This window comes from Gallinula chloropus (genome assembly GCF_964237585.1).
Source record: "Gallinula chloropus genome assembly, chromosome: 1".
In the NCBI taxonomy this organism is placed as follows: Eukaryota; Metazoa; Chordata; class Aves; order Gruiformes; family Rallidae; genus Gallinula; species Gallinula chloropus.
Window position 1 is genome coordinate 57,387,744 of NC_140085.1, and position 26,341 is coordinate 57,414,084.

The 26,341-nt window shown below is 47.2% G+C and overlaps 2 protein-coding genes across 2 annotated transcripts; one reads left to right on the forward strand and one right to left on the reverse strand.

The window, feature by feature from the left end:
* Window positions 1-11,666: 11,666 nt before the first annotated feature.
* Window positions 11,667-18,067, forward strand: LOC311205260 (RNA ligase 1-like; the record flags this gene model as incomplete). Its single annotated transcript, XM_084279604.1, has 7 exons — window positions 11,667-11,756; window positions 13,180-13,297; window positions 13,897-13,992; window positions 14,782-14,898; window positions 15,261-15,455; window positions 16,406-16,575; window positions 17,118-18,067. 7 exons carry the CDS (start codon window positions 11,667-11,669, stop codon window positions 17,304-17,306), a joined length of 975 nt encoding a protein of 324 aa, XP_084135730.1. The 3' UTR covers window positions 17,307-18,067.
* Window positions 18,068-21,773: 3,706 nt separating this feature from the next.
* LOC311205275 (RNA ligase 1-like) lies at window positions 21,774-26,051 on the reverse strand (the record flags this gene model as incomplete). The annotated part of the gene is made up of 7 exons (XM_084279620.1): window positions 21,774-21,962; window positions 22,359-22,528; window positions 23,128-23,322; window positions 23,685-23,801; window positions 24,584-24,679; window positions 25,287-25,404; window positions 25,962-26,051. 7 exons carry the CDS (start codon window positions 26,049-26,051, stop codon window positions 21,774-21,776), a joined length of 975 nt encoding a protein of 324 aa, XP_084135746.1.
* Window positions 26,052-26,341: the final 290 nt, after the last annotated feature.

The window sequence follows — 26,341 nt, forward strand, 5'->3', positions numbered from 1 at the left end:
ATATGTTTTTCACCCCGTGTCAACCTTTGGCACCACCCTTATTGAAAAAAGTTACTGAAGAGAAAAAAACCTGACCCTAAAACTCTGTCTTTTGACTACAGAGGAATTGCACTACTGCATGGTTCTTCAAAGCAGCCTCTCCTGAGCGTTCAATTACTGTTCAAAGGACTGCAGAAGCCTGTATGAGTATGTTAAAACTGACAACATGTACAAATTGGTAAGGGTGGCTAACAAATGGCATACAGTAAGTAACCGCTGCATGTTGCTCTGACAGAGAAGAGACGGAGGAGGAGAGGAGAAGAAAAACGTCTGAAGTCATTTGTTTCATTTCTAATTAGAACACAGTCAATTAAAAAAATATAAAGGGAAGATAGACTGATCTCCTAAAAATATAATGAAATACCCTGCCCCCTCTGACAAACTGGTTACCCTTTCATAGTCTCTCATTCGTTTCCGAGTCTCCGCAAGCTCTTTGTCCTTTTTGCTAGCTTCTGCCTCTGCTATTTCTGCTGATTTCTCAGCTGCCTTAGTTCTCTCTTCTAGTTCTTTTAACTTTTCTTCCATATCCTCAACATGATTCTGCTGAGCAAGAGATGAGCAACCTGGAAAGACAAACCTTCCTCTGTTTACACTTCAACTCTAAATTCTTGCAATCAGCCAGTAAGCCAGAAACACTTCAGGTGGCGGGATGAAGGACATCTCAATTTTCCGCTCTTTGGAAATAAGTAATGGCACAAGACTCTATACCAGAGCTTTATCCCCCTAATCATTCATTGAAACAACGGTTCTAAGAAGTGCACATAAAAGGCAGGACAGTTTCTTTTGAATAGCACGCTGCTACTACTGACTTGCAGTTCTGCACAGAGCTGAGACTTTCTACGTTCTGCTGTAACCTTTACAGACCAGGTCGAGGTTTATTTGGTGCTGCATTGCCCATAAATCCCACCGAAGCACTATAAATAAATTTAACATCCTCACAAGTGTTTGAGAAATGGAACTGAACAAAACATTGGAGATGAATGATGCTCAAATACCGGAAATACTTTTTGGTGTTTCTAGAGAATGAAGAATGCACAGCAAATTTGTGGTTTCTTAGTTTCCTCCCCACAGATATGAAAATATTACCACGTTACCTTTACCACTCTGGAGATGACTTTTCGCTTTCTCAATAATAACGGTATTGTGTTCCATTTCTTTGGTGTACTGTTCCATTTCCTCAGTCAGCAATCTTATCTGAGCATCTCGCTCTTCCACAGCCTGTGCGCGCACACACACACACACACAAAATAAAAGAAACGCCATTAGAGGGTTTTTCTTTACTGACAGGCCAGCTACCAATACAGAGCACCACGCAGCGAATGAAGAAATTAAAAGCAGCTAATACAAAGTTTCTGCAACATCAAATATGGATACTTAGAACAACTGCCAGTGGGAACAGAGGGAGAAAAGTTCAAGACTGGGAGGACTACCAATCCCTCCTACGTAACGACTGAAGGCTGCCTTTCAGCAGGTTATCCAAGTTTTGCATCTACAGCTGCCAGGATCATACCATCTTCCTCGTTCTTTGCTTTTAGCTGCTCTGAAAGCTCCTGGATCTAGAAATGCCGTTGGGATGAACATCGTATCACCAAAATGTTGCTCTTAAGAAATGTGTATGTACAAACACACCCCATCAAACACGTCCCGCTGAACAGAGCAGCGTTACAGCAGCATAAGAAGGTCATAAGACCAGGGTATGACTAAAGTTTTCTGCAAAAACACCTTGTGATCTCCAGTCAAGCTTTAAAACTTGCACCAAAGTTAAAGATCGCGCTACTGTCATAGAGTGTTACTTCAGTACAGTGTGCATTTTTAACTGGAGATGTGGAATGGTTTTTAATTTAAGCTAAAGCATGTAAATACGTTCAATAAGATGAGTCAGTTCTTACTTGTAGTTTGTACTGCTCGTTCTCTTTTCTTAGCTGATCCATATAAGTAGCCGATTGCTGTAGAATATGTTTCATATTGTTGCATTCATCAGTCATCTTCTCCATTTCTTGCACTGATTCCTCAAGATTCTTCCTCATTTCTTCATTTTCAATATCTAACTTCTCTTCAGCTTCAGTCAAATTCTGCAAAATTATTGAAAAAAGCCATCTTTTTTAAACACCTTAATACCTGAATAAGGTCTATGTGACAGCTACCTTAAATGTAAGCCTTGAAAGCCCTACATGAAATTGTCACAGACACCATTTCAATTTCAGCAAAGCCCAACAGCAAATAGGAGACCTATCTCCCACTGCCAGCAGCTTCATTTTGAAGAACAAGCAAGAACAAGATGGAAAAACTTTACCTCTAGTTCCTGTTGAAGTTTCCTCACCTTTGTTTCATATTCCTTTTCTGTTGAAATAGAAGAGAGATAATGAATTACCCAACAAGGTAAAACATACATAAAGCACACATGGGTAAGCTTAGTCTTTTCGGCTACGCTGGAGCAACGGGATTCAGGGCAGCACTTCGACCTTAGACGACCTGTCTGAAATGATGAGAACATTTCCGAAAGTACATAGCAAACAAACCCCAGCAAGGAGAGCATAGATCTTTGCCTTTAAACAAATAAAAGAGATCTGCAGAGGTCTAGAAAGTGAGGAATAATGCAAACTTTCATTAGGGACTGAGTCAGTTTAAAAAGGTGTATGTGGTTTGCTCCCTAATTCTTTCCCATCGACCTAAGGAAAGAGACAACAGTGTTTATATACAAATAGCAATGAAAACCTGAAAATACATCTTTTACAGACGTGAAAGGACAAAGAACATTTAGGGAAGGATGCGTAACTAAACCTTTTGGTTCTCTGTTCCCCTTGAGTACCTTGGAAATGTTCTCTATCAAGTCATCGTCTTCTTTTCCTTGCTGAGGCAGAGCATCTGGATCAAGTCTTAAAAGCTTGTCCCAACCAAAACTGGGTTCTTTCTTGAATTTACACCTTTTCCTGGAACAAACAGAAATAAGTACCTGGCAGTCTCAGTGCCTTGGTCCAACTTCTCATTATTTTATATACTTAACAAAGAAGTATTTCCTACTTAGGTCAATTAAAAGGTTGTTCCAGAGACCTCCTGTCTGAAACGATGACAACATTTCCGAAAGAACATAGCGCCGCTCCCGTTTCTCCCTGTGCTGAGAGTACTTCATTCCCCAGGGCAACGTGAAGATTCAAAAGCACACTCCTGAGCATTCAACACAGTCAGAAAGCCTCTCTAAGACCCATGTGCTCACCTCTTCTGCTCTTCTCTCTCGCTTTCGGTACTTCATGGGGAAACACAAGAACGTCTGATAGATTTGTAGGATCAATTTTGGTTGGTTAAAGCAAATCTTCATAGCCCTAGGACTCATAGCACATATCCTGCTTAGGTGTTTCTTAGGGTGTTGCCAAAGAACAACAGACCATTCTTCTCAACAGGCGGCGGCCAGAATACAGGGAATACTGGAATGCTTTAGGTTGGCTCCACAAAGGTAAAAGAAAAGGGAGGCGGCGGCTGAAGGGATGCAAAGGGTGAATAAAAAGACCTTTGTGAAAGCAACTGTAGCTACAATGTCACAAGAGAGCCCTGAGCGAGCTGCACATCCTTGAGGAGATGCGGCTTCAATTGATTGCAGTATGCAATGAGGTTAACTTTCGAACAAGAAAAGTATGGCTAAGGACGTTCAGTTTAGCAAAAGAAAGGCCTTGAGGAGGAAGCTTTGGAGACAAGCAGGGCTTTGAGGAGGGGACTTTGTAGATGAGCAGAAATGGAATTACTGCTGTGCAAGCAAGAACACGTGCATGCGGAGACAGGACCAACCATAAGCTTTAATGCCTGTCAAGTGTGATGGGATGAAGCTGCAACCCTTGAGGAAGACAGGAATGAGGAAGAGTGACCCTCAACTCAAATTAGTTGAGATGCAGGAATACCATGAAAGGCAGGAAGAAAGAAGGTGGAACCCCGAATTCCCAGAACAGCTTTGCTTATGAGTTAGATTCCCCAGAAACACATTGCCAGTGTCTGCAGTGTTTGTATCTAAAGGCGCCACAATTACTGCTTGGGTGTGCCTTGGGAGGAATGATCCCCTAAGCACCCAGCCCTGCAATAAAGGATACCTGCTCAGCAGTTCCAGCGGGCTCTGAGTGCCAAGTGAATAACCATAATTTCAGAAGAAATTGTTTACTGCGAGGGTGGTGAGGCACTCGAACAGGTTGTCCAGAGAGTGTGGTGGTGACTATCCTGGGCCTGGCAGTGCTCAAGGCTGGGCTGGAGGGGGCTTTGGGCAGCCCAGGCTAGTGGAGGGTGTCTCTCCCCTGCCCATGTTTCAGAGGATCTTGAAAGTTCCTCACAACCAAACCCATGCTGGGACTCCATGTCTGCCCCCCGTGGCAGGGACCCCATGCAGCAGCAGGGGAAGAGCATGAGGAGAAAGGGGAGGCAGAGGTGAGCCGTGCTGAACTGAGCTCAAGTCCAACTGCCCGTCCTGGTGGAGGCAGAAGCGGACACGGAGGAGTCCCCGCGGCCCAGGTGGCAGGGCTCCATGGCGCAGGCCAAAGGCAGCCTGAGGAAAGGCTGCCAGGCGCGGGAAGGGCACGGCTAGCGGCCGCCGGCCGGCTGTCGGAGAGCGGCGCCGCCACCGCCTGGCTGAGCGCTGCCGGCCAGAGGCGAGCGCGGCCCGGCCCGCTGTCCCCGGCGCACGGCTGCGTCGCGGGGCTCCGAACGACGGGCGGGCGGGAGGCGATGGACTCCGTCTCCCGTAGCGGGGAACAGCGCCGGCGCTCTTCATCTCGTCCCTGGGCGGGCGGCTGGGGGGATGCGGTGCCGCGGGAAGTGCCGTGTCTGTCGAGATCGGGGTGAAGGAGGAGCCGCCGGCGAGACGGGGTCGCAAAGCGGGAGGCCGACGGGCCCGTACTGCCCGCGGTGCGTCCGGGACAGAAAAACGCACAGAGCGTGGGAGCTCCTCCCGGCCCGGCCTGGCTGGGGGCAGGGGGGCACCCAGCAGAGCGACAGAAAGAGACAGACACAGTCCCCCTATGTCTCCAGCGAGATGATCAGTTGATCAGTTTCCCCGGGGCTGCACCATGTCAGGAAATACTGCTAATCATTTGTATTTAGAATGGGGAGATTTTCTTCACAAAGCACTGTTACACCATTTCCCTTACAGTCTTCCTCTCAGGCTTTACCCCATCGTTCCTCCTTGACTTCAGAAGGTGTGTAAAAACCCATTTCCCCTCTTTCCGAGTGTGCTTAGGTGTCAGGTTCATTTTGGTCAGGACACACTAGTGCTGCCCTGCTGCAATGGCCAGACCTCAGGAGGAAGCTGAGACTGAGCCCCCCAGACATCTGGCAAAGAGCTCACTGTCCCAGCTAAGGATCTGGCTTTCACGCCAAAACAGCTCCTTCCTAGGAGGCCCTGCTGTGGCTGGTGAAATTAAAAGTCCCAGGAAACCGCTATGTGAAAAAGAACTTTATTCACCTCCTTCTGGCGATGTATCACTCTCCATGTCTTCTCCACTCTCCTGACAAAAGAGATCGACGGAACTTGTGCATCAATTAATAGAGCAAAGGTCTCTGATCTTTCACAAACACCTTAAGAATTAATCTTTCAACACATGACAAGGTTCTAATGTCTGCTCTCTGGACAGCTGTAAAGATGTGTTAATGGCCTTTTAGGGTTTCTCCTGAATGTCCCGGAGCAGTTCTATGTTTTCTAGGTTGGAGAGACATGTCATTTTTATCAAAAACGGAGAGTTGTGAAGGTATTCCTAAAGAATAGCTGGTTACTGGAATGGTTGTCATGAACTTCGAGAAGGTTTTTGCCTGCAGCTTTCCTTTCCCCCAAGCTGGTGCGCTGTAGGAGCCCGAAGTACATTTGTCTGTAGAAGAAACACAGGCACTCTTTCTTAATTTCAGCTGCAGCTTCAGGACAGACTCTCTTAGCCTGACACACGAGTTAAATGTCCCAGCAGACATCACCTCTGAAGTGCCAGCTGCTATTAAATGCAGGCTTTCTCCCTAGAACTTCTCTGTAAAGCTCCGTTAGGAATCACTGTTAGGAATACTCTGGTTTCATGTTAATTCCAGATTAATTCCATTCACTCAAATGATTAATTACACAGTTGTCCTAAATGTCTCTGTTTATACACAACATGTAAGCATTACCATAGTTCTCCCTTTGGGACCAAAATCTTCTCTTGCTGTCACGCTGGCTTGTTTCTGTTGAGCACTTCCCAGCATATGTCCCAGGTACAGCTGAAAAGACAGGTAGCAAACATGGTAACGCTTGTTCACAGGACAAAAATGCTCATCAGTTCAACTTTGGGGTTTTTCTTTTCTGCCATGCTCTATCCTTTTCAACCTGGAAATTTGGTGAGAAGCATTCTTCCCAAAGAGAATGTTCTCTCTGCAATCTCTACACCAGTCTGTCCAGGTTTGATCAAACAGAAAACACGAACAGAAAAAAGAAGAAAACCGCATCTGTTCCTCCCTGATGTGAAGAAGTGATGCAGTGATTTATTTTGCTTTTGATTTATTCATGTGGATGTGGGAGTTGCTGTCTCCAAAGGAAGATCCTTGCATTGGAAACTGAGACATGAGGCACCTCCAGATAGAGATTCAAGAGAGCTTAGGAGAGAGGGGACTGAAATGGACTGTGTGAGCAGGAACCCACCTCTAGGTCCATTGACCTTTGGCTCCTGGTTGGTAGTGGAGGAACAGTACACAACATACACTTTTCTGTGGTGTAGTGAGGAGTTGTAATTGGTCTGCATCCTGGTATCTATCACAACAGGAACAGAAGCGGCTGTTCCATCATGCTTCCTTTCACTCCTTTGTTGGTAAGGTGTTTGCTTTGGGGCCCTGCTTCACTTTCAGGAATTCCCACTGCAGGCAGTGAAGCAGCAAGCTCAGACAATAACTTTGGGCTATTCCGACTAACTTTTTTTTTTTTTTTCTTCACGTTTGTAAACCGAAAATACTATGGACACCCAATCTCCCACTTGACACACGATCTTCTTCGGCTCCACATGTTACTTTATGTGACAGTATAATAACTGGGAATCAAAAGCCACACGCAATTTCTGTCTGTGTCAGAGGGAACAAATCCTTTCCCAAAGTCCAAGCAAAACGTCTAAATGGGAACCCAATGCAAAGGGACTCCAGGCACGTCAGAGCTACACCTTACAGCACAGGCGCACACATCGCTGCAACGGCAGAACTGGAGTTGCTGACGTGGTGACGTGGAGGCCTGGCAGGAATTTCGGAAGTGGGAAACATCGTCCTAGCAGATGAACAGTACGTGCCTTTCTGCCAGTCTCGCTCAGTAGCTCTCGAGGGTGACGGCTCACGTTCCTGAGGTGGAGGCACACTTTTTGTTGATTGCTGCCCGCAAGGACACTGGATCCTGTAATACTCTCCTAGACACAGGCCAAGAGGGGACAAAAACACCTGAAGGTTACGGGGTGGGCAGTACCACTCTGTGAAAGAGTGGCTATATTGCTCTTCAGGAAAGAGGGACTGGATTCATATTCACCAGCCTGATGGCATATGTCCTTTATTGCCCTTTCCTCTTCAATATCAGCAGCGGTCTTAGGCACCCAATCCGAAACATCTGTAGGAAATATTGTTCACAGATTACTAGGTATCTCTAGAGAGACCTTCAGTAGTTCCTCGTGGTCCTATACTGTAATGACTTTCACTTTGGACAGGGATTGGTTTTTCCTGACCACAGCCCCTGCTTCTGGACAGAAAACGGATTCTTACTACCGGGTGTCTGCAGTGGCAGTGCAATTGCAGTTACAAGCCCTGTACAGAAGCTCATGTTGTTGGCTGATCTGAAAGGACTCCAAACCATCTTCAGTACTCGTTTTCAACACAGAACTCCTTTTACACCCAGAAGGAAATGTGCTGATGTAATGCATCACCAGGGAGTGCTTGTCCCAGTACCACTGCCCGGAGTTACTCTAGTGCGATGTCTGCTGGCATGGGTGTTGAGGCAAGTGCTCCTTGTCTGCCTTGGTGAAGGCCACTGAGATCTGTAAAGCCCAGCTTTGTAGATTGGTTAAAATCAGGTGGCTTCCTCTGACTGCAACCCAGTTAGGAAGCACTAACTGGCAGCCCCACCAGCCAGCCCAAGGGGCACGTGTAAAGCACCTTGGGGGGCCCTGCAAACCAGCTGACTAACAAAATCAAATTTCCTGTCAAAATTAATATAGACACATACAGAGTCAGCTGATCTGTAAGAAACCAAAGTGCCTACAGAGTTTAGGACATTTGAGCACATTTGTAAGGGGAAGTCATAGAAGGCCCTTTTGCATTCCAACTGGAGACTTCGCCTTCCCTGTTCAAAAGTTTGTTTCCCAGAAAAGGGGCACCTCTGCAACTTGGCACAAGCTCTATCTTGTGAGGCAGAGGTATGGGAATTATACCATGGGCACTCTGCAGCTGCCCTTTCTGCTTCCTTGTAGAAGAAAACAATTGTCTACCGTTCTCTTCCTAATTCCCTTCATCATTGTCTTCATCATCGTCATCATTGCTGAAGTTTATAATCAATGGGGGGTGAATTGGTTGTAAAAAATTCTATTCAAATCTGGGTGACTCTGGGCGATGAGCTGGGGGTGGGGTTCCCTCTGGATACCCTGTGGCAGTAGGGCATCTGCAGAAAAGATCATTATATTCTCTCTGTTAAGAGGGAAATAGAACACTGAGTGGAAAACACAAACCTTGAGAAAGGATTGGAAGGTTGTGAAAATAATTTACACTTAATACGAATGGTGGATTCCTCCATAAATAATTGTACTTCCTTACACATTATTCCTGGAATTCAATAGCTGGCATACAACCTTCAAGCCTGAAAAAGACATTCAGAGCGATGAACTGGAAGGCATCAGCTCATGTCTTTCTCTACCGCCTGCACATCCAACAGAATGAATGCCAACCAGCTCCAGGACGGACCCATCACTGGCCAAGGCTGAGTCCATCAGAGCCAGTGGTAGCATCTCAAGGATAATGTGGTTAAGGAGGGGAGAAAACTGCTTGGCACCAGCAGCCAGACATAGAAGTGAGAGTGTGCGACGGAAGTGACTCTATAGGCACCGAGAAGGAGGCGGAGGTGGTTTACCAGGCTCCAAAGGAGAGGTTCCCTTGCAGCCCATTGAGAAGACCATTTCGAGGAAGGCCATACCCCTACAGCCCACAGAGGTCCACATAGGCAGATATCACACTTCACCTGGAGTACCACACACCAGTTCAAATGAAAGCCCAATGGTAGCCATGATCCCATGGAGGCTGCAGGCTCAGGATTATAAGGAGGGCAGGGACAGGGAGAATTACACTGGATCTCTGCTACAGAACACCCCAGCCAGGAAGACTGAGTATGATTGCTTCTAAAGATAAGAGTGAGCACCTGCAGGTCGAGAAGCCCTCGTCCTCATGGTGGACTTCAGCCACCCCAATACCTGCAGGAGCTTCCAGACAGCAGTGATTTTAACAAAATTGTCTGTTATGTTCTCTCTCAGAAACAAGCCACGTGGGGCTGGTAAAGAACCACCAAAAAAAAAGATGTGAAGAAGTGGATTTCCAAGGAGGGAAGAGATTTCCCCAGCACAGGAACAGGCGAAGGGACTTTGAGACAACAGTTGGCCAGTCACCTTTTATTTACTAAGCCATTATATGATTAGATATCACCCTGTTAATTTCTGTTCTTAGTGTCAAATACGGACAGTCCTTATTCTGGATTGGACTATCATGTCTCAGTTTTGTGTAGCTGTGCTGCTGAGATGGCTTCTGCAAGCTGCAGCTAGGAGCTCTCTGCAAGCTCCAGACTGTAAACATCGGCCAATTGAAGACCAAAGTTGCTGTTAACCAGGGTCGAGGAAAAAGAAAAAACCTGCAGGGAGACGTATTTTGCCACTGGAGAGGGAAGTGAGAAGATGTAACAAGTTGCACGGACAGCAAGGCCAGGCCCGAAGGAGAAGCAGGAGGAAGAATGAGGCCCTCCGGGTGCCAGAAAGAGATTCCCCTGCAGCTTGTGGATAAGACCATGTGAAGTGGGTGTTCCCTCGCAGCCCATGGGTGAGGATGGGGAGCAGAGACATCTATGGCCTGTGAAGAGATTGATCCACACCTCAGCAGGCTTGCTGGGGGATTTGTGACTTTGCAAGGGACCAGGCTGGGGGAGTCTGGGCCCAAATGTCAGCCCCCAAGAACAAAAGGTCAATGGACCTAGAGGTGGGTTCCTGCTTACACAGGGTTCTTTGACATTAAATGATTTCATCGTGCACAATGCAGTCCTCTTGCTAAAGCTGGGTTCAGTCTCCATCTGGAGGTGCTTCTACGTCTAATTTAGACTTACTTCAAACCTTCCTCACCACCAAGAACTGCACGTGTAGCCTCCCATTCTGAACAGTGATAGCAGCCAGGGATCAGTTACCCCAGGTGCATCAGTGCTAAAAGGAAGCCTGGGGAAAATGTGGGCCCTCTCTAGTAGGGGATAGGAGACCTGCTTACAGTGGGTAAGGAGAAGGCTGAGGTATTCAGGAACTTCTGTTGCATCATCCTTCACCCACCAGTGCTCCAGCCACACTGTCCAGGCCTCTGAAAGCAATGGCAGGGACTGGCAGAGGGAAGAACCACCCACAGGAGGAGATCATCTTTGAGACTACCTACAGAATGTGAAGGTTCGTAAGTCAGTGGCAGCTGATGAGGAGCACCCACAGGTCCTAAGGGAACTGGCAGAGGAATTTGCACCACCACTCTCCATCCTATGGGAGACGTCAAGGCAGTTGGTTTAGTTCCCACCAATTAGAAAAGGGGAAACATACCCTCCTTTTCCCAAAAGCGAAACAAGGAAGATGCAGGGAAGGCCAGTCTCACCTCCATGCCAGCCTGGCAATATTATGGAACAGATACCCCCAGAAACTATGCTAAGGCACAAGGAATATAAGAGGTGACTGGCTTTCAACTGCAAGAGGATACATTTAGGTATTAGGAAGAAATTGTTTACTGTAAGGGTGGTGAGGCACTCAAACAGAGAGAGTGGTGGTGGCTACCCCAGGCCTGGTGGTGCTCAAGGCTGGACTTTTGGAAGCCCGGGTTAGTGGAGGGTGTCTGTCCCCTGCCCATGTTTCGGAGGTGAGAAGTAGAGGATCGTGAAAGTTCCTCACAACCAAACCCATGCTGGGACTCCATGTCCGTCCCCCGTGGCAGGGACCCCATGCAGCAGCCGGAGGGCAAGAGCAGGAGGATAAAGGGGAGGCAGAAGTGAACTGTGCTGAGTAGAGCTCAAGCTCATTTGCCCGTCCTGGTGGAAGCAGAAGCACACACGGAGGAGTCCCCGCGGCCCGGGTGGCAGGGCTCCATGGCGCAGGCCAAAGGCAGCCTGAGGAAAGGCTGCCAGGCGCGGGAAGGGCACGGCTAGCGGCCGCCGGCCGGCTGCCGGAGAGCGGCACTGCCACCGCCTGGCTGAGCGCTGCCGGCCAGAGGCGAGCGCGGCCCGGCCCGGGGCGGGAAGCGGGGGGACGGGTTCCCTGCAAAAGGGCGGGAGGACAGACTCCCGTTCCCGTAGCGCTGGGTGCAGGCGGGGCTACGCCGGCGCAGCTACTATCGGCGCTGGGCGGGAGGAGGTGCTTGGCCGGGCGGCGGGAGGAGGTTCTTTGCCGGCCGTGGCCATGAGCCGGCGTTGCGCGGTGCAGCGGAAGGTACCGTGTCTGTTCGAGACCGAGGTGAAGGCGGAGCCGTCAGCGAAACGGGATCGCCAGGTGACCGTGGCCGTTCGGAGGTGGGCGGGAGGGTGGCGGCGCCAGAGCCCGCGGCGGGGCCGGGCCAGGCAGCAGTAGCGGCCTTGTCAGGTCGCTCCGGTTGCGGGGAGAGTGACAGCCGGGCGGGTGGCGGGAGGTTTCGCCGTACGTCTCGGGCGAGACGCACGGCTGAGGTTTCCGTGGGGCTGCGCCCCGGGGGCTGGAAAGGAAGGTGGTTTGGATGCTCTCGTTTCGGCTCTGACCCCTCTTTCCCTCCCAGGTGCACCCAGGTGTTCACCCTGAGGTTGCGTTTGCTTTTCTGAAGCGTAGGGAACACTGGGGCAAGGCACGAGGCTGCTGCAAAGGTGACTGGGCCGGGAGCGTGTGGAAAAACCCTCCCGGCCGTCCCCGTGTGTGAGCCCTGCTGGGAAGAAACGAGATTGGGAGTTTGGGGTCAAAGGATGATTTGGCTTTTGACGGAAGAATGCATTGGAGGTGGCCAGATGCGGGACACTTACTGAGGTGAAACCAGCGCAGTACAGTCACAGTGATTTGTTACCGAGGTGTAGAAGGCAGCTTGGGGACGTTTTGGGGTGGCATTTTCCTGGCAGTGCGGGGATCTCCGGGTGGCTGGGTGGCTTTGTCCCCTTGGTGTTTGGACCCTGAATGGAAGGGCTGAAACGACTGCGAAAACGACAGTCATTTCTTTGTTCCACTCTGAGTACCCACACCCTCCGGATCAGGGTCGTGTAAAGGCACCTCTGTACATTGTTCCTTCCTACAGAAGCAGCCGACAAGGGCTTAGACCTGTAATTTGTCTATGTGGTTTTGGTTATTGTTTTTTCCCCTCTCAAAGCACAGGGGGTTGGGACAGCTGGGGAAGAAAGGGAGTGGTGGTGGTGCTAAATCCAAATGGCGTGTTTCCTCACTACCCTGAAAATTTCCTCTTTCACGTTATTTCGTTACACCTTCAAGTACACTGAGTGTTTTGATTACAGATACAGTGACTAAAATAGGAAGAAGCTGTGGAGCAAAGCAAAAGCCCGTCGAAAGCTCTCAGTTTATGAATTCCCAATTCTGTTTCAAGACTTTTGAGGGTCAAGAGCTTGCTTTGTGTTCCGCTAGCAGAAAGAGATGATAACCACCTTACAAGGCAAAGTTAGCAAGGGAGTAGGAGGCAGGGAGAATGATGATAGAGGAAAATACTTGAATCCCAACAGAGCTGATAATCTATTTGCTGTGAAACTGTTACCGAAGTCTGTTCCAGAGCATTTTCCAAACTGTCACGTCGTGTAGAAACAGTGGTGTCTTTTGAGAGGGTTCGAAATCAGCAATACAGCGTACAAGACCGGATTTCCAGAGGCATAAGGAACAAGAATCCATAGGAGAAGGAAGCAGTAGTACGGTCTTGATGAGGGTTTAAAAATACCTGTCTTCTTTTCAGCCATTTAAAGTTTTGGCAACTGCAACTCTAAGTGGAAAAGCGTTTGAGGCAGATATACGCAATGCAGTTCCTACTGAAAAGGTGGATGGCACCTGCTGTTACGTAACTACCTATAAAGGTAATAAGGAAGATCCATTTGCATCTCTTCCATGCTGACCAGAAGCCTTGTTTTATTTCATTTTCACTTCTGTTGTGTGATTTTGGGATTGCAGCTATTGAGACCAGCTCAACTCTTACTAAACATCTTGAAGGCAAAGTAATAGTTACTGCAAAGACAGCAGGTGTTTATGAAGCTGTTAGGGATTTTACTCTCTAGAATACATGCAGAGTGGTTCAAATGAACATCCCAATCAAGGAACTGCTGCAGTTTTAAAAGCATTAAGTCTTCCTTGCACATGGGAACTTTTATAATAAAGGGTATGTAATTTCCCTGGGCTGGGTTGAAACAAGTTGGGAGGAAATGAGAAAAGTATTTGCACCACAGGGGTTCTTGCCTTTTGTAAGGAAACTTTGTGCTAAACTTGGCAGGATTCTGCAAATCGATTTTTCGAGTCTCGTGCAGTAACGAATTTATGGGTGGAGGCAGTGGTTTGGGATAGAAACTCTCTAGTGGCAAATGAGAGCGCCAGTCTTCAGCTTTTGTGTAGTTGATTTCAGTGCTCTGCAGAGTCTGGTTACCTCAGTTAACTGCTGGCTTTACCCCTTTGGAAATTCTAGGGCAACCTTATCTGTGGGCCAGGCTGGATCGAAAACCCAACAAACAAGCTGAGAAGAGGTTTAAAGGATCCTTGTATTCCTTGGCCGGCTGCAAAGGTCAGTGAGAGTTTTGTCTCTTTGGCGGTTAGTTACCTGTTTTGAAAAACACTTCTAGCCCCCTACAAGGAATGTCAGTGATCCTGCTGCAGGTTCTTCAATGTCAACTCTTAACTTTACTTAGAGGGAGCTTTAAACTAGAATTGATGGGGGAAAGGGATAGCACCAGGACTGCAGTAGGTGGCTGTTTGCATGGAGAAGGCACAGAAGGAAAAGCTCAGTTAGAGTTGAAACTGACCAATGTTGTTTCAGATAACAAGAAAGAAGGATAACAAGTATGTTAATAGAAGAGGAGGCCTAAAGGAAAAATTGGATGGATACTTGTTGAAGGTGGTCATCTGACTAACAGGAAGGAAGGGGAAGCAGAGGCAGGCAATCAAAGCGATTTTTGCCTCAGTCTTCAATAATACTGATGGACCTTGGGCTGCCCAGTCCCCTGAGTCAGGGGAGCACGTGTGGGAACAGTGAATTTCTTTTTGTGGATGCTGACACTGTAAGGGGCCTGCTGTTATCGCCTGTATGTTCACAAGCCTGTGGGGTCTGATGAGATTTCTCCCAGAGAAGTGAAGGAGCTATTGGATGTTATGGCAGGACCCCTCTCAATCATTTCCCAAAGGTGTTGGGACTGTGGGGCTGTGCAGTCACCAGCAGCGCTCCTCAGGGTTCAGTTTCAGGGGCGATTCTGTTCAACATACTGAACTGGATGAGAGGTGATGCTTGCATTGGAAGATGATTGAAACATAGAATTAGTTAGTGGTTTGCTAAAAGCTGTCTCATTTGTGTGTTTAGAATTTGTGTGGAATGTTGAAGAGGATTTCAGGCCCGTTCCAGATACGTGGATTCCAGCAAAAGACATCGAGTTCTCTAATGGCAATCCTCTGCCTGATGAAAACGGACACGTGCCAGGTAAAATGGTAGGGGAGGGATCGGGTTTTTAAGCAAACTACAACTAGTTCCACAGTTCAAAGCAGTAGAGATCATCAGGGGGCAAATGGAATGTCATTCACTGGCTATGCAGACAGATTTTGTTCTTCTGACACTCTGAAAATAATTGCCCTTTTCTGTGCAGACTTAGGGGGCTTCAGCCGGAGGCGTGGATGTCACACCTGGTGTTGCTCTGCCCTTTTTCTGAGATACAGCACAGCTTTTCTTCTTACGGGTTCTGTTTGTAGCTCTCCGTGGGGTGTTTTGGTCCTGCACACACGGATGGAGCACACATTGGGGAACTTCACGTCTTACTAAAGGCAGTATCTGGTCTTGTCTTGTAGGTTGGGTGCCCGTGGAGAAGACCAGTAAGCAGTATTGCTGGCACTCGTCTGTTGTAAATTATGAAGCTGAAGTAGCCCTGGTATTGAAACGCCATGCTGACCCAGGGGTTCTGGAAATCGGTCCGGTGCCGTTATCGGAAATGTTGGAACAAACGTTGGAGCTCATTGGGACGAATATTAATGCAAATCCGTATGGTGAGTTCGTACAGTCCGACCTGAAAGAGTTCTTCTGTGATATTTTTGAGGGAAAGCGGTGTGTTTTCTTTGTGTAAGTAAAGCAATAGTTCCAGGGCAGCAATGTAACCTTTTTAGAAAGGAGAGAAAGGGGTAGCTCACAGAACTCTTACCGAAAAATAACCTCAGAAAGCCGAGCTGCCCTGAGGCTGTTTATGTCCATTAAACCTCCTTCCACCTGCATGTTACTTAGGAGGTGCCATAACAATGCTTTGCTTTAGTCTTTCAAAACTTACGGACTGGAAAAGTTATTTTAAATATTACTGTTAAAATATTGAAGTATTTTTGATGATTATTTGGTTACTTGCTCTTCTGGTGCTGTTTGGCCCATTAAAGTGGGAGAATTTATTCAGCCACATACTTTCTGGTTTTGAGTCTCTAGAGCTAGTAAGAAGTTGCAATTTCTACATTGCAAAATACTCTTTTTTTAAGAATAAAATGTAATTTACATTCTACATGTTTACAATTTAATATTGATTGTGGCTTTATAACAAAAACGCAGTGGGACACGAGCACAGGTGAGTTCTAACCCCTGAGTTTTGCAGTTAGGATAACTTGCAAGGGTGGGTAGGAAAAGTAGTAGTGCTTGGTCTTCAGCATTTCCTTGGAACACAAAGGAACTGCGACCAAAGGGTCTTATTGCTGTGATCTTAGATGAAGGTTTATGGTGAGGACCCAGTGAAGAGGCGAGGCAGTTGTTACCAGCTGGGCTTAAGCGTTAATAGACACTGGTAAGAAAATACACCAGATTTTCAGCAGCAAAGATGTTTGGGCTATTGGTGATGGGCTGAAGCAAGAAGAATTTAGCTAGTAGCTTTATGGTTACAGAGGTGACCACAAAGGCAAAGCAAACAACTGTCTGAATCTCCATTTATACATGTCACCTGTACTTTACTTCTCTTTTAACATAGGATTAGGAAGCAAGAAGGAGCCTGTGCATCTTCTCGTACCACATGGAGCATTTGAAATAAAGAATCCACCTGCTTTGGAACAGAATGACATACGGTCTTGGTTTGAAGGCTGCAGCGAGGGAAGAGTTGAAGGAATCGTGTGGCACTGTCCTGATGGTCGTTTAATCAAGGTAAATCCCGACAGACGTGTGGGAAGCACTGCAATCATTTGCAGTCTGTGAGGTGTTGGGAGGTATTCTCGTTTTGTCTGGTTTTCCAAGCTCTTCAGTAGTAAATGTTCTCCTAGCACGTCTGGCAGTAGTAGAATCAGTCAAGCCCCTAGATCACTACGTTATGCCAATAACTTAAAGGAATGAGAATATAAAATGACACTTTCTCACCTCTCCTTCACCATGGTAAAGCTTAATGCTTCTACCTACAATTGAAATCCTTGTAAGGATGGCTTACGGATCAAGTGTTGTTAATGTGACTTTTGATCAAGTAGCAAGTGTGTATTGTACTTTCCGAAGCTGTGGAGGACACCTTGGTTCTAGGTTGCCTGTTGTGCTTCGTTGTTACTCATGTTATTCAGAAAACCAATTAATGATTCTAAGTGCCCTAAGGCAGATGATGCTAGAATTAAAGCATGGGCCCACACACCCCCCAGGCTGGTAACTGTTGGGCTACAATATCAAAATCTCTAACCTGGTCTTTCTGTCTGTCTGTCTTTTAGCTCCATCGCCATCATCTTGGTTTACGCTGGCCGCTTGCAGAGACGTACCTGAATTCTCAGCCTGTTGTTGTTTCATGTAATCGAAATGATTATGACTGTGCCTTGGAACCAAAGAGCTTGTTTCACCGGTTTTCAAACTTGGATGGTCAGAGATTTGACAGACTGAGGGATATCAAGTTTGATGCTTGAAACAATGTTTTCTCTTTCCTTGTCATATGTGCTGCATTCCCCTTACTCGTGTCTCCCACAGAACTCCACCAGTTCTCTCCTGGCTGAGGCAGTGGCTGAGGTACTGGGTGATGGGGAGTTTTTCCTCAGTGACTGACTTTGTCATGAGTGATGGAACTGATGGGACAGCCGGAGCAGAGGTGGGGCTTTCAGCGTGTTTATTTTCAGATCTGAAACATTCCTGGATTTTTAACCCTGTTCTGGAAACTCTGATGATTAATTGTTAGAAGGATGTTGCCCAACGCTGGGTGGTTCGAGTGGCTTAGCTGCTGTATGCAGTCAGCTGTAAACGTTCCTCAGGTTGCACTTCTGTGACGATAATTAATGTGACTCTGTTACGTGGAAGATTCAGGCTTAGGGCCGAGTTGTTTCTCAACAGTCAAGGACATCTTTCAGGTGGGACCAGAATTAAGTCCTGAAATTTGATAACTTCTTTTAAAGTTTGTGTGGTTTCTTTGGGAGAAAAACTTTTTACTGTGTTATTTAACTGGTATTTAACTGCAGCATTACGTTATTTCCTGAAAATCTAGTTGAGCTGTCTCCTACCTGTAACGTCCACTCTTTTGGGGGAAAACGAGAGAATAATAGAAATGATACTAGTTTTTCTTTTGGAGGCCCTTAATAACGTAGGAGAGGCATTACTTGGCTTAATAATACCAATTTTCATATGGCATCTCAATTAGGAGACTTCACCGAGGGTCTGTCAACTAAGATGGCATACAAATAATAAAGATGAGGCTGCATGAACCTTTGAGTTGGCTTTATCTGTCCTAGAAAAGTATACATCCAGTTGTATCAAATACACAGAATGAAAAATAATCTACCTACAGAAATGCCCTTTCTTTGGCTGGAATGGAGGTAACAAGAAGTAGGGCCGTAAGAAGAGACATCCCACTGATTCAATGGTGCATAATAACATGGGATAGATTGATCTTTAGTATAAGGAGAACAGAAAGTATTTGCATGTTTTGGATGTTGGGGGAGTGTGGCTGTAGCCAGTGGAGCTGTTTTGTTGGAGCCCTAGGAGTGGAACAGCTTTGAAGATAAAGAAAGTGCAGACAACGAAATAATAACTAATGAGACCACCGACCACTTAACCGACAGAGTAGATCTTGTTCTCAGCTAAAAGGTGTTCCTGACTAGTTTGTGCAGGAATGTGTTTTTGAGAGCAGGAAGGTGCTTTTGAGACTGTGGAGAAAACCACAAAGCTCACTGAGAGGAAGACATCTAGCCTTCATCCCTGAAGACCACCAGAAGATCTTCCGAGTGTCACTGAGCATGCTCTATCTGGGAGGAGTTCATGTAAATGACTTCCTGGGAATGATTTGCATAACCCTGCCTCTTCTTAGAAACAGAATGAATATGTGCAGTGGATCTGTAGAAACAGGAGAAACTGCTTTAGAGGCGCACACACTGGGAGCAGCGATCCCCAGTGTGCCCAGTGCTGCAATAAAGAATACCTGCTCCAGAGCCACCGAGGCCGTTGAGTTTGGATTCCGGCTTCTCGAGGCTGGGGTTTGGTGACCCAGCTGGGACCCTTCCCACTCAGCCGCAGGATCCGGTAAGGAACAGGACTCCCTAGGCATGCCCTGGGATTTTGCAGGGGGACTCCTTGCCCTGCTCGGCTCACTGTGGGAGCAGACAAGCACCATCCTCTGATTATGAAGGTATTCTTCGAAACCCACTTGAGCTCTTGGTTGTGGTGTACACCCGGTTGTATTTGGTATACTCGGGTATCTCGGTATTTGGTTTTTGGAGACCAGTTGTTTGGGGATGCTGTAGTTCAAGAGGTAAATCTGAGTAATTCTGGGAGGGAAACAAAGTAGTGAAATCCCTAAGAAAAGCCCCCTGGTTTGGGTGATTTTGCACTGGGAAGATGCCAGAGGAGAACCTGATGGAAGTGACACTGGTGTGTTTGTCACCCTCCAAGATTATCCGAAACAGCAGAGGGAGTGTGGGCTTACAATACCACAGGGTCCCTTAGCACTGGCTTGTAGTATAGGGGAGCACTGTAGATGGAAAGGGGTTCCTAGAAGAAATGGGGGGATGAAATACCAGAACCAGATGAGTTAGGATCCCCTCCCTTTTTCTGGTGAGAGGGCAAGTGAATCCAATGAAGAAACATCCAACCGACTTCCAGTATGACCAGAGATGGAGTGAACTGGAAGTAAAACTAATCAAGGCCCACAGTTATTAGCCCCTTTACAAGAAGTTGTGGGATTGGCCAGGGGAACACTTCCAGTCAAGACCCCCTTTACGATCAGTGATTTGGACAAGGAAATAGCTAAAGGATATAGGGACGAGCCCTGTAAGGTGAAAAAAGACAGGAATTGCTTGTTGAGAATTTGGATCCAGGCTGGAAGGATATCGGTGTAATGTGAAGTGGAATGACAGAGACTGAAAAGCAGCTAATAGCACAAGCTGCCCGGACTCACGTGCTGGCACAGGTAAATGGAAACTTGATGTAATAGGGATTGTTAGTGGAATGTGATTACTCCTATTCCACCAATCAAGTACAAGCCCCATGGAACATGCTGAGCAGTACCAGACCTCAGAGCCAGTAACACTGTTAAAGATCTCCACCTGCTGGTAGCCAACCCCTGTACACTGCTGACAAGGCTTAGGGATAGAGCGGTTTGGTTTGCAGTCCTAGATGATAAAGATGCTTTCTTCTGCCTGCTGTTAGCCAAAGAAAACCAAAAGTTACTTGCATTTGAATGGGAAAGTCCTACCACTGCTAGGAAAACCCAGCTTAACTGGGCAATGTTACCTAAGGTTTTTAAAAAAACAGCTCAACAATCTTTGGGAATCAATGACCAGGTGAACTTGAATTTTAATCTGCCTACTGCCCGCTACTTTCAGATAGCGATGCTTCAGAAGGTCCCAGTAAGAAAAGGCTTCAGCAGCGCCCAGGGTCTCTCTTGTCAGGATCTGCTCAAACTATTTCTGTGACCTTTTAAAGGATGCTGATTTAATAAAAGCTTGTAAGTTGCTTTGTAGATCTTCCCATGTACAGGAAGAATGGGTTCTACCTCCAGGGACCTGGAAAAGATTGTGTATTTCCCATTCTTCTTGCACCTTGCACGGGCTCTTGTGATCAGCCTGTGTCTTAGGCAGCAGCAGTTTGTCAAACTGTTTCTTGCAAATGCCTTGAGGAGGCAGCAAATCCTGAATCTTCCTCCCTTTTCAGGCACCATGACCTGGCAGAGTTTTTTCTTTAACGCTGCTGTGTACCAACACAGACCGGAGGAAACTCCAGTTATTTTAGGGAAGGGAGGGAGGGAGGAAGGAGGAAAGGAAGGCAGGCAGGAAGGCAGGAAAGAAGGAGCGAGCCCTGGTTGCCATACAGGTTCATGTAGGGCCACAGGGAGCGATACATTCCCCATTTTCTGCTGTACTTTTACCCCCACAGAAAGAAAAGTAGGTACTTCATGGGCCCAGAACTGGAAACAACAGGCAGCATATGTAAATTATTATTGCTGAGGGAAACAGTTGCTACAAAGATGACGAGAAAACAAACCTTTACCATCCTTCCTACCTCATAAATTAACGTAGTGAAAGGAAAATAAAAATAGAGAAAATTACAAGCTTTTCCCCCCACATGTATTTGTCACTCTGCAAGGAGAATGTATGCCTCAGGAAAGAGAGATTTACTCATGCTTTAAGGTATAGTTCTGTTGCTTTAATCCAGCAGAAGTGTGCTTCATTCAAAAGGACCCTCTTTTCCTCCTTTATGCTCCCAGCCGTTCTCCTTTTTCTCCACACACACACGTGTCCTTTTCCCCTTCTACCCCTCCCTCCCTCACTAAAGTCCAGTTCATAGGTAGATTTTTTTTGTGTGTGTTCCCAGAGTCATGCTTATTCTCTCCTCGTTTAGGCCCTTAAGGCAAAACAGAGCTGCTGTTGACTGGCATTTCCTAAGTTCTGGATAACGCTGGTATTCCATCATTCTCTTTAATAGGAAGAAAAAAAGAGCCAAGAAGGTAACTGGAAAACTTCATCCCTTCCTTCTGTGTAGAAACTGAAGATCTGAAATATAACTAGTGTGATGAAGTAAAAAAAATACTGTCTCAGAAGAGAGATGACAGCAGCTTTCTGAAGGGCCTGGAGACCAAGTAGATGGTCCAAGCGACACTTCTGTTGATCAGGCTCGTGTTCAGTGTTCTCAGTCCCGATACAGAAAATACGTGTTGTGTTGCTGCTGTAAAACCGACTTGTCTGGTTTTAACTTGGACTGACTTGGGCCTTGCCAAGTTAGAATGGCTCCGGCTGTCCCACCACTCGTGACAAAGTCAGTCACTGAGGAAAAACTCCCCATCACCCAGTACCTCGGCCACTGCCTCAGCCAGGAAAGAACTGGTGGAGTTCTGTGGGAGACACGAGTAAGGGGAATGCAGCACATATGACAAGGAAAGAGAAAACATCATTTCAAGCATCAAACTTGATATCCCTCAGTCTGTCAAATCTCTGACCACCCAAGTTTGAAAACCGGTGAAACAAGCTCTTTGGTTCCAAGGCACAGTCATAATCATTTCGATTACATGAAACAACAACAGGCTGAGAATTCAGGTACGTCTCTGCAAGCGGCCAGCGTAAACCAAGATGATGGCGATGGAGCTAAAAGACAGACAGACAGACAGAAAGACCAGGTTAGAGATTTTGATATCGTAGCCCAACAGTTACCAGCCTGGGGGTGTGTGGGCCCATGCTTTAATTCTAGCATCATCTGCCTTAGGGCACTTAGAATCATTAATTGGTTTTCTGAATAACATGAGTAACAACGAAGCACAACAGGCAACCTAGAACCAAGGTGTCCTCCACAGCTTCGGAAAGTACAATACACACTTGCTACTTGATCAAAAGTCATATTAACAACACTTGATCCGTAAGCCATCCTTACAAGGAATTCAATTGTAGGTAGAAGCATTAAGCTTTACTATGGTGAAGGAGATATGAGAAAGTGTCATTTTATATTCTCATTCCTTTAAGTTATTGTCATAACATAGGATTTACCTTAATTAAACGACCATCAGGACAGTGCCACACGATTCCTTCAACTCTTCCCTCGCTGCAGCCTTCAAACCAAGACCGTATGTCATTCTGTTCCAAAGCAGGTGGATTCTTTATTTCAAATGCTCCATGTGGTATGAGAAGATGCACAGGCTCCTTCTTGCTTCCTAATCCTATGTTAAAAGAGAAGTAAAGTACAGGTGACATGTATAAATGGAGATTCAGACAGTTGTCTGCTTTGCCTTTGTGGTCACCTCTGTAACCATAAAGCTACTAGCTAAATTCTTCTTGCTTCAGCCCATCACCAATAGCCCAAACATCTTTGCTGCTGAAAATCTGGTGTATTTTCTTACCAGTGTCTATTAACACTTAAGCCCAGCTGGTAACAACTGCCTCGCCTCTTCACTGGGTCCTCACCATAAACCTTCATCTAAGATCACAGCAATAAGACCCTTTGGTCGCAGTTCCTTTGTGTTCCAAGGAAATGCTGAAGACCAAGCACTACTACTTTTCCTACCCACCCTTACAAGTTATCCTAACTGCAAAACTCAGGGGTTAGAACTCACCTGTGCTGGTGCCCCACTGCATTTTTGTTATAAAGCCACAATCAATATTAAATTGTAAACATGTAGAATGTAAATTACATTTTATTCTTAAAAAAAGAGTATTTTGCTGCCCTGGAACTATTGCTTTACTTACACAAAGAAAACACACCGCTTTCCCTCAAAAATATCACAGAAGAACTCTTTCAGGTCGGACTGTACGAACTCACCATATGGATTTGCATTAATATTCGTCCCAATGAGCTCCAACGTTTGTTCCAACACTTCCGATAACGGCACCGGACCGATTTCCAGAACCCCTGGGTCAGCATGGCGTTTCAATACCAGGGCTACTTCAGCTTCATAATTTACAACAGACGAGTGCCAGCAATACTGCTTACTGGTCTTCTCCACGGGCACCCAACCTACAAGACAAGACCAGATACTGCCTTTAGTAAGACGTGAAGTTCCCCAATGTGTGCTCCATCCGTGTGTGCAGGACCAAAACACCCCACGGAGAGCTACAAACAGAACCCGTAAGAAGAAAAGCTGTGCTGTATCTCAGAAAAAGGGCAGAGCAACACCAGGTGTGACATCCACGCCTCCGGCTGAAGCCCCCTAAGTCTGCACAGAAAAGGGCAATTATTTTCAGAGTGTCAGAAGAACAAAATCTGTCTGCATAGCCAGTGAATGACATTCCATTTGCCCCCTGATGATCTCTACTGCTTTGAACTGTGGAACTAGTTGTAGTTTGCTTAAAAACCCGATCCCTCCCCTACCGTTTTACCTGGCACGTGTCCGTTTTCATCAGGCAGAGGATTGCCATTAGAGAACTCGATGTCTTTTGCTGGAATCCACGTATCTGGAACGGGCCTGAAATCCTCTTCAACATTCCACACACATTCTAAACACACAAATGAGACAGCTTTTAGCAAACCACTAACTAATTCTATGTTTCAATCATCTTCCAATGCAAGCATCACCTCTCATCCAGTTCAGTATGTTGAGCAGAACCGCCCCTGAAACTGAACCCTGAGGAGCTCTGCTGGTGACTGCACAGCCCCACAGTCCCAACACCTTTGGGAAATGATTGAGAGGGGTCCTGCCATAACATCCAATAGCTTCTTCACTCCTCTGGGAGAAATCCCCACAGGCTCGTGAACACACAGGCGATAACAGCAGGCCCCTTACAGTGTCAGCATCCACAAAAAGAAATTCACTGTTCCCACACTGGTGCTCCCCTGACTCAGGGGACTGGGCAGCCCAAGGTCCATCAGTATTATTGAAGACTGAGGCAAAAATCGCTTTGAATGCCTGCCTCTGCTTCCCCTTCCTTCCTGTTAGTCAGATGACCACCTTCAACAAGTATCCATCCAATTTTTCCTTTAGGCCTCCTCTTCTATTAACATACTTGTTATCCTTCTTTCTTGTTATCTGAAACAACGTTGGTCAGTTTCAACTCTAACTGAGCTTTTCCTTCTGTGCCTTCTCCATGCAAACAGCCACCTACTGCAGTCCTGGTGCTATCCCTTTCCCCCATCAATTCTAGTTTAAAGCTCCCTCTAAGTAAAGTTAAGAGTTGACATTGAAGAACCTGCAGCAGGATCACTGACATTCCTTGTAGGGGGCTAGAAGTGTTTTTCAAAACAGGTAACTAACCGCCAAAGAGACAAAACTCTCACTGACCTTTGCAGCCGGCCAAGGAATACAAGGATCCTTTAAACCTCTTCTCAGCTTGTTTGTTGGGTTTTCGATCCAGCCTGGCCCACAGATAAGGTTGCCCTAGAATTTCCAAAGGGGTAAAGCCAGCACTTAACTGAGGTAACCAGACTCTGCAGAGCACTGAAATCAACTACACAAAAGCTGAAGACAGGCGCTCTCATTTGCCACTAGAGAGTTTCTATCCCAAACCACTGCCTCCACCCATAAATTCGTTACTGCACGAGACTCGAAAAATCGATTTGCAGAATCCTGCCAAGTTTAGCACAAAGTTTCCTTACAAAAGGCAAGAACCCCTGTGGTGCAAATACTTTTCTCATTTCCTCCCAACCTCCATACTTGTTTCAACCCAGCCCAGGGAAATTACATACCCTTTATTATAAAAGTTCCCATGTGCAAGGAAGACTTAATGCTTTTAAAACTGCAGCAGTTCCTTGATTGGGATGTTCATTTGAACCACTCTGCATGTATTCTAGAGAGTAAAATCCCTAACAGCTTCATAAACACCTACTGTCTTTGCAGTAACTATTACTTTGCTGTCAAGATGTTTAGGAAGAGTTGAGCTGGTCTCAACAGCTGCAATGCCAAAATCACACAATAGAAGTGAAAATGAAATAAAACAAGGCTTCTGGTCAGCATGGAAGAGATGCAAATGGATCTTCCTTATTACCTTTATAGGTAGTTACGTAACAGCAGGTGCCATCCACCTTTTCAGTAGGAACTGCATTGCGTATATCTGCCTCTAACGCTTTTCCACTTAGAGTTGCAGTTGCCAAAACTTTAAATGGCTGAAAAGAAGACAGGTATTTTTAAACCCTCATCAAGACCGTGCTACTGCTTCCTTCTCCTATGGATTTTTGCTCCTTATGCCTCTGGAAATCCGGTCTTGTATGCTGTATTGCTGATTTCCAACCCTCTCAAAAGACACCATTGTTTCTACACGACGCTCACACACGGGGACGGCCGGGAGGGTTTTTCCACACGCTCCCGGCCCAGTCACCTTGCAGCAGCCTCGTGCCTTGCCCGAGTGTTCCCTACGCTTCAGAAAAGCAAACGCAACCTCAGGGTGAACACCTGGGTGCACCTGGGAGGAAAAGAGGGGTCAGAGCCGAAACGAGAGCATCCAAACCACCTTCCTTTCCAGGCCCCGGGGCGCAGCCCCACGGAAACCTCACCCGTGCGTCTCGCCCGAGACGTACGGCGAAACCTCCCGCCACCCGCCCGGCTGTCACTCTCCCCGCAACCGGAGCGACCTGACAAGGCCGCTACTGCTGCCTGGCCCGGCCCCGCCGCGGGCTCTGCGGCGCCGCCACCCTCCCGCCCACCTCCGAACCGCCACGGTCACCTGGCGATCCCGTTTCGCTGACGGCTCCGCCTTCACCTCGGTCTCGAACAGACACGGTACCTTCCGCTGCACCGCGCAACGCCGGCTCATGGCCACGGCCGGCAAAGCACCTCCTCCCGCCCCCCACCCCCAGCGCCGATCGCAGCTGCGCCGGGTCCACCCCGCGCCCGCCCAGCGCTACGGGAAACCGAGTCCGTCGCCTCCCGCCCGCCCGGCGGTCCGAGCCTCGCGACGCAACGGTGCGCCGGGTACGCTGTGCCGTTCCCGCGCTCGCCTCTGGCCGGCAGCGCTCTTGCCCGGCTGCTGCATGGGGTCCCTGCCACGGGGGACAGACATGGAATCCCAGCATGGGTTTAGCTGTGAGGAACTTTCAGGATCCT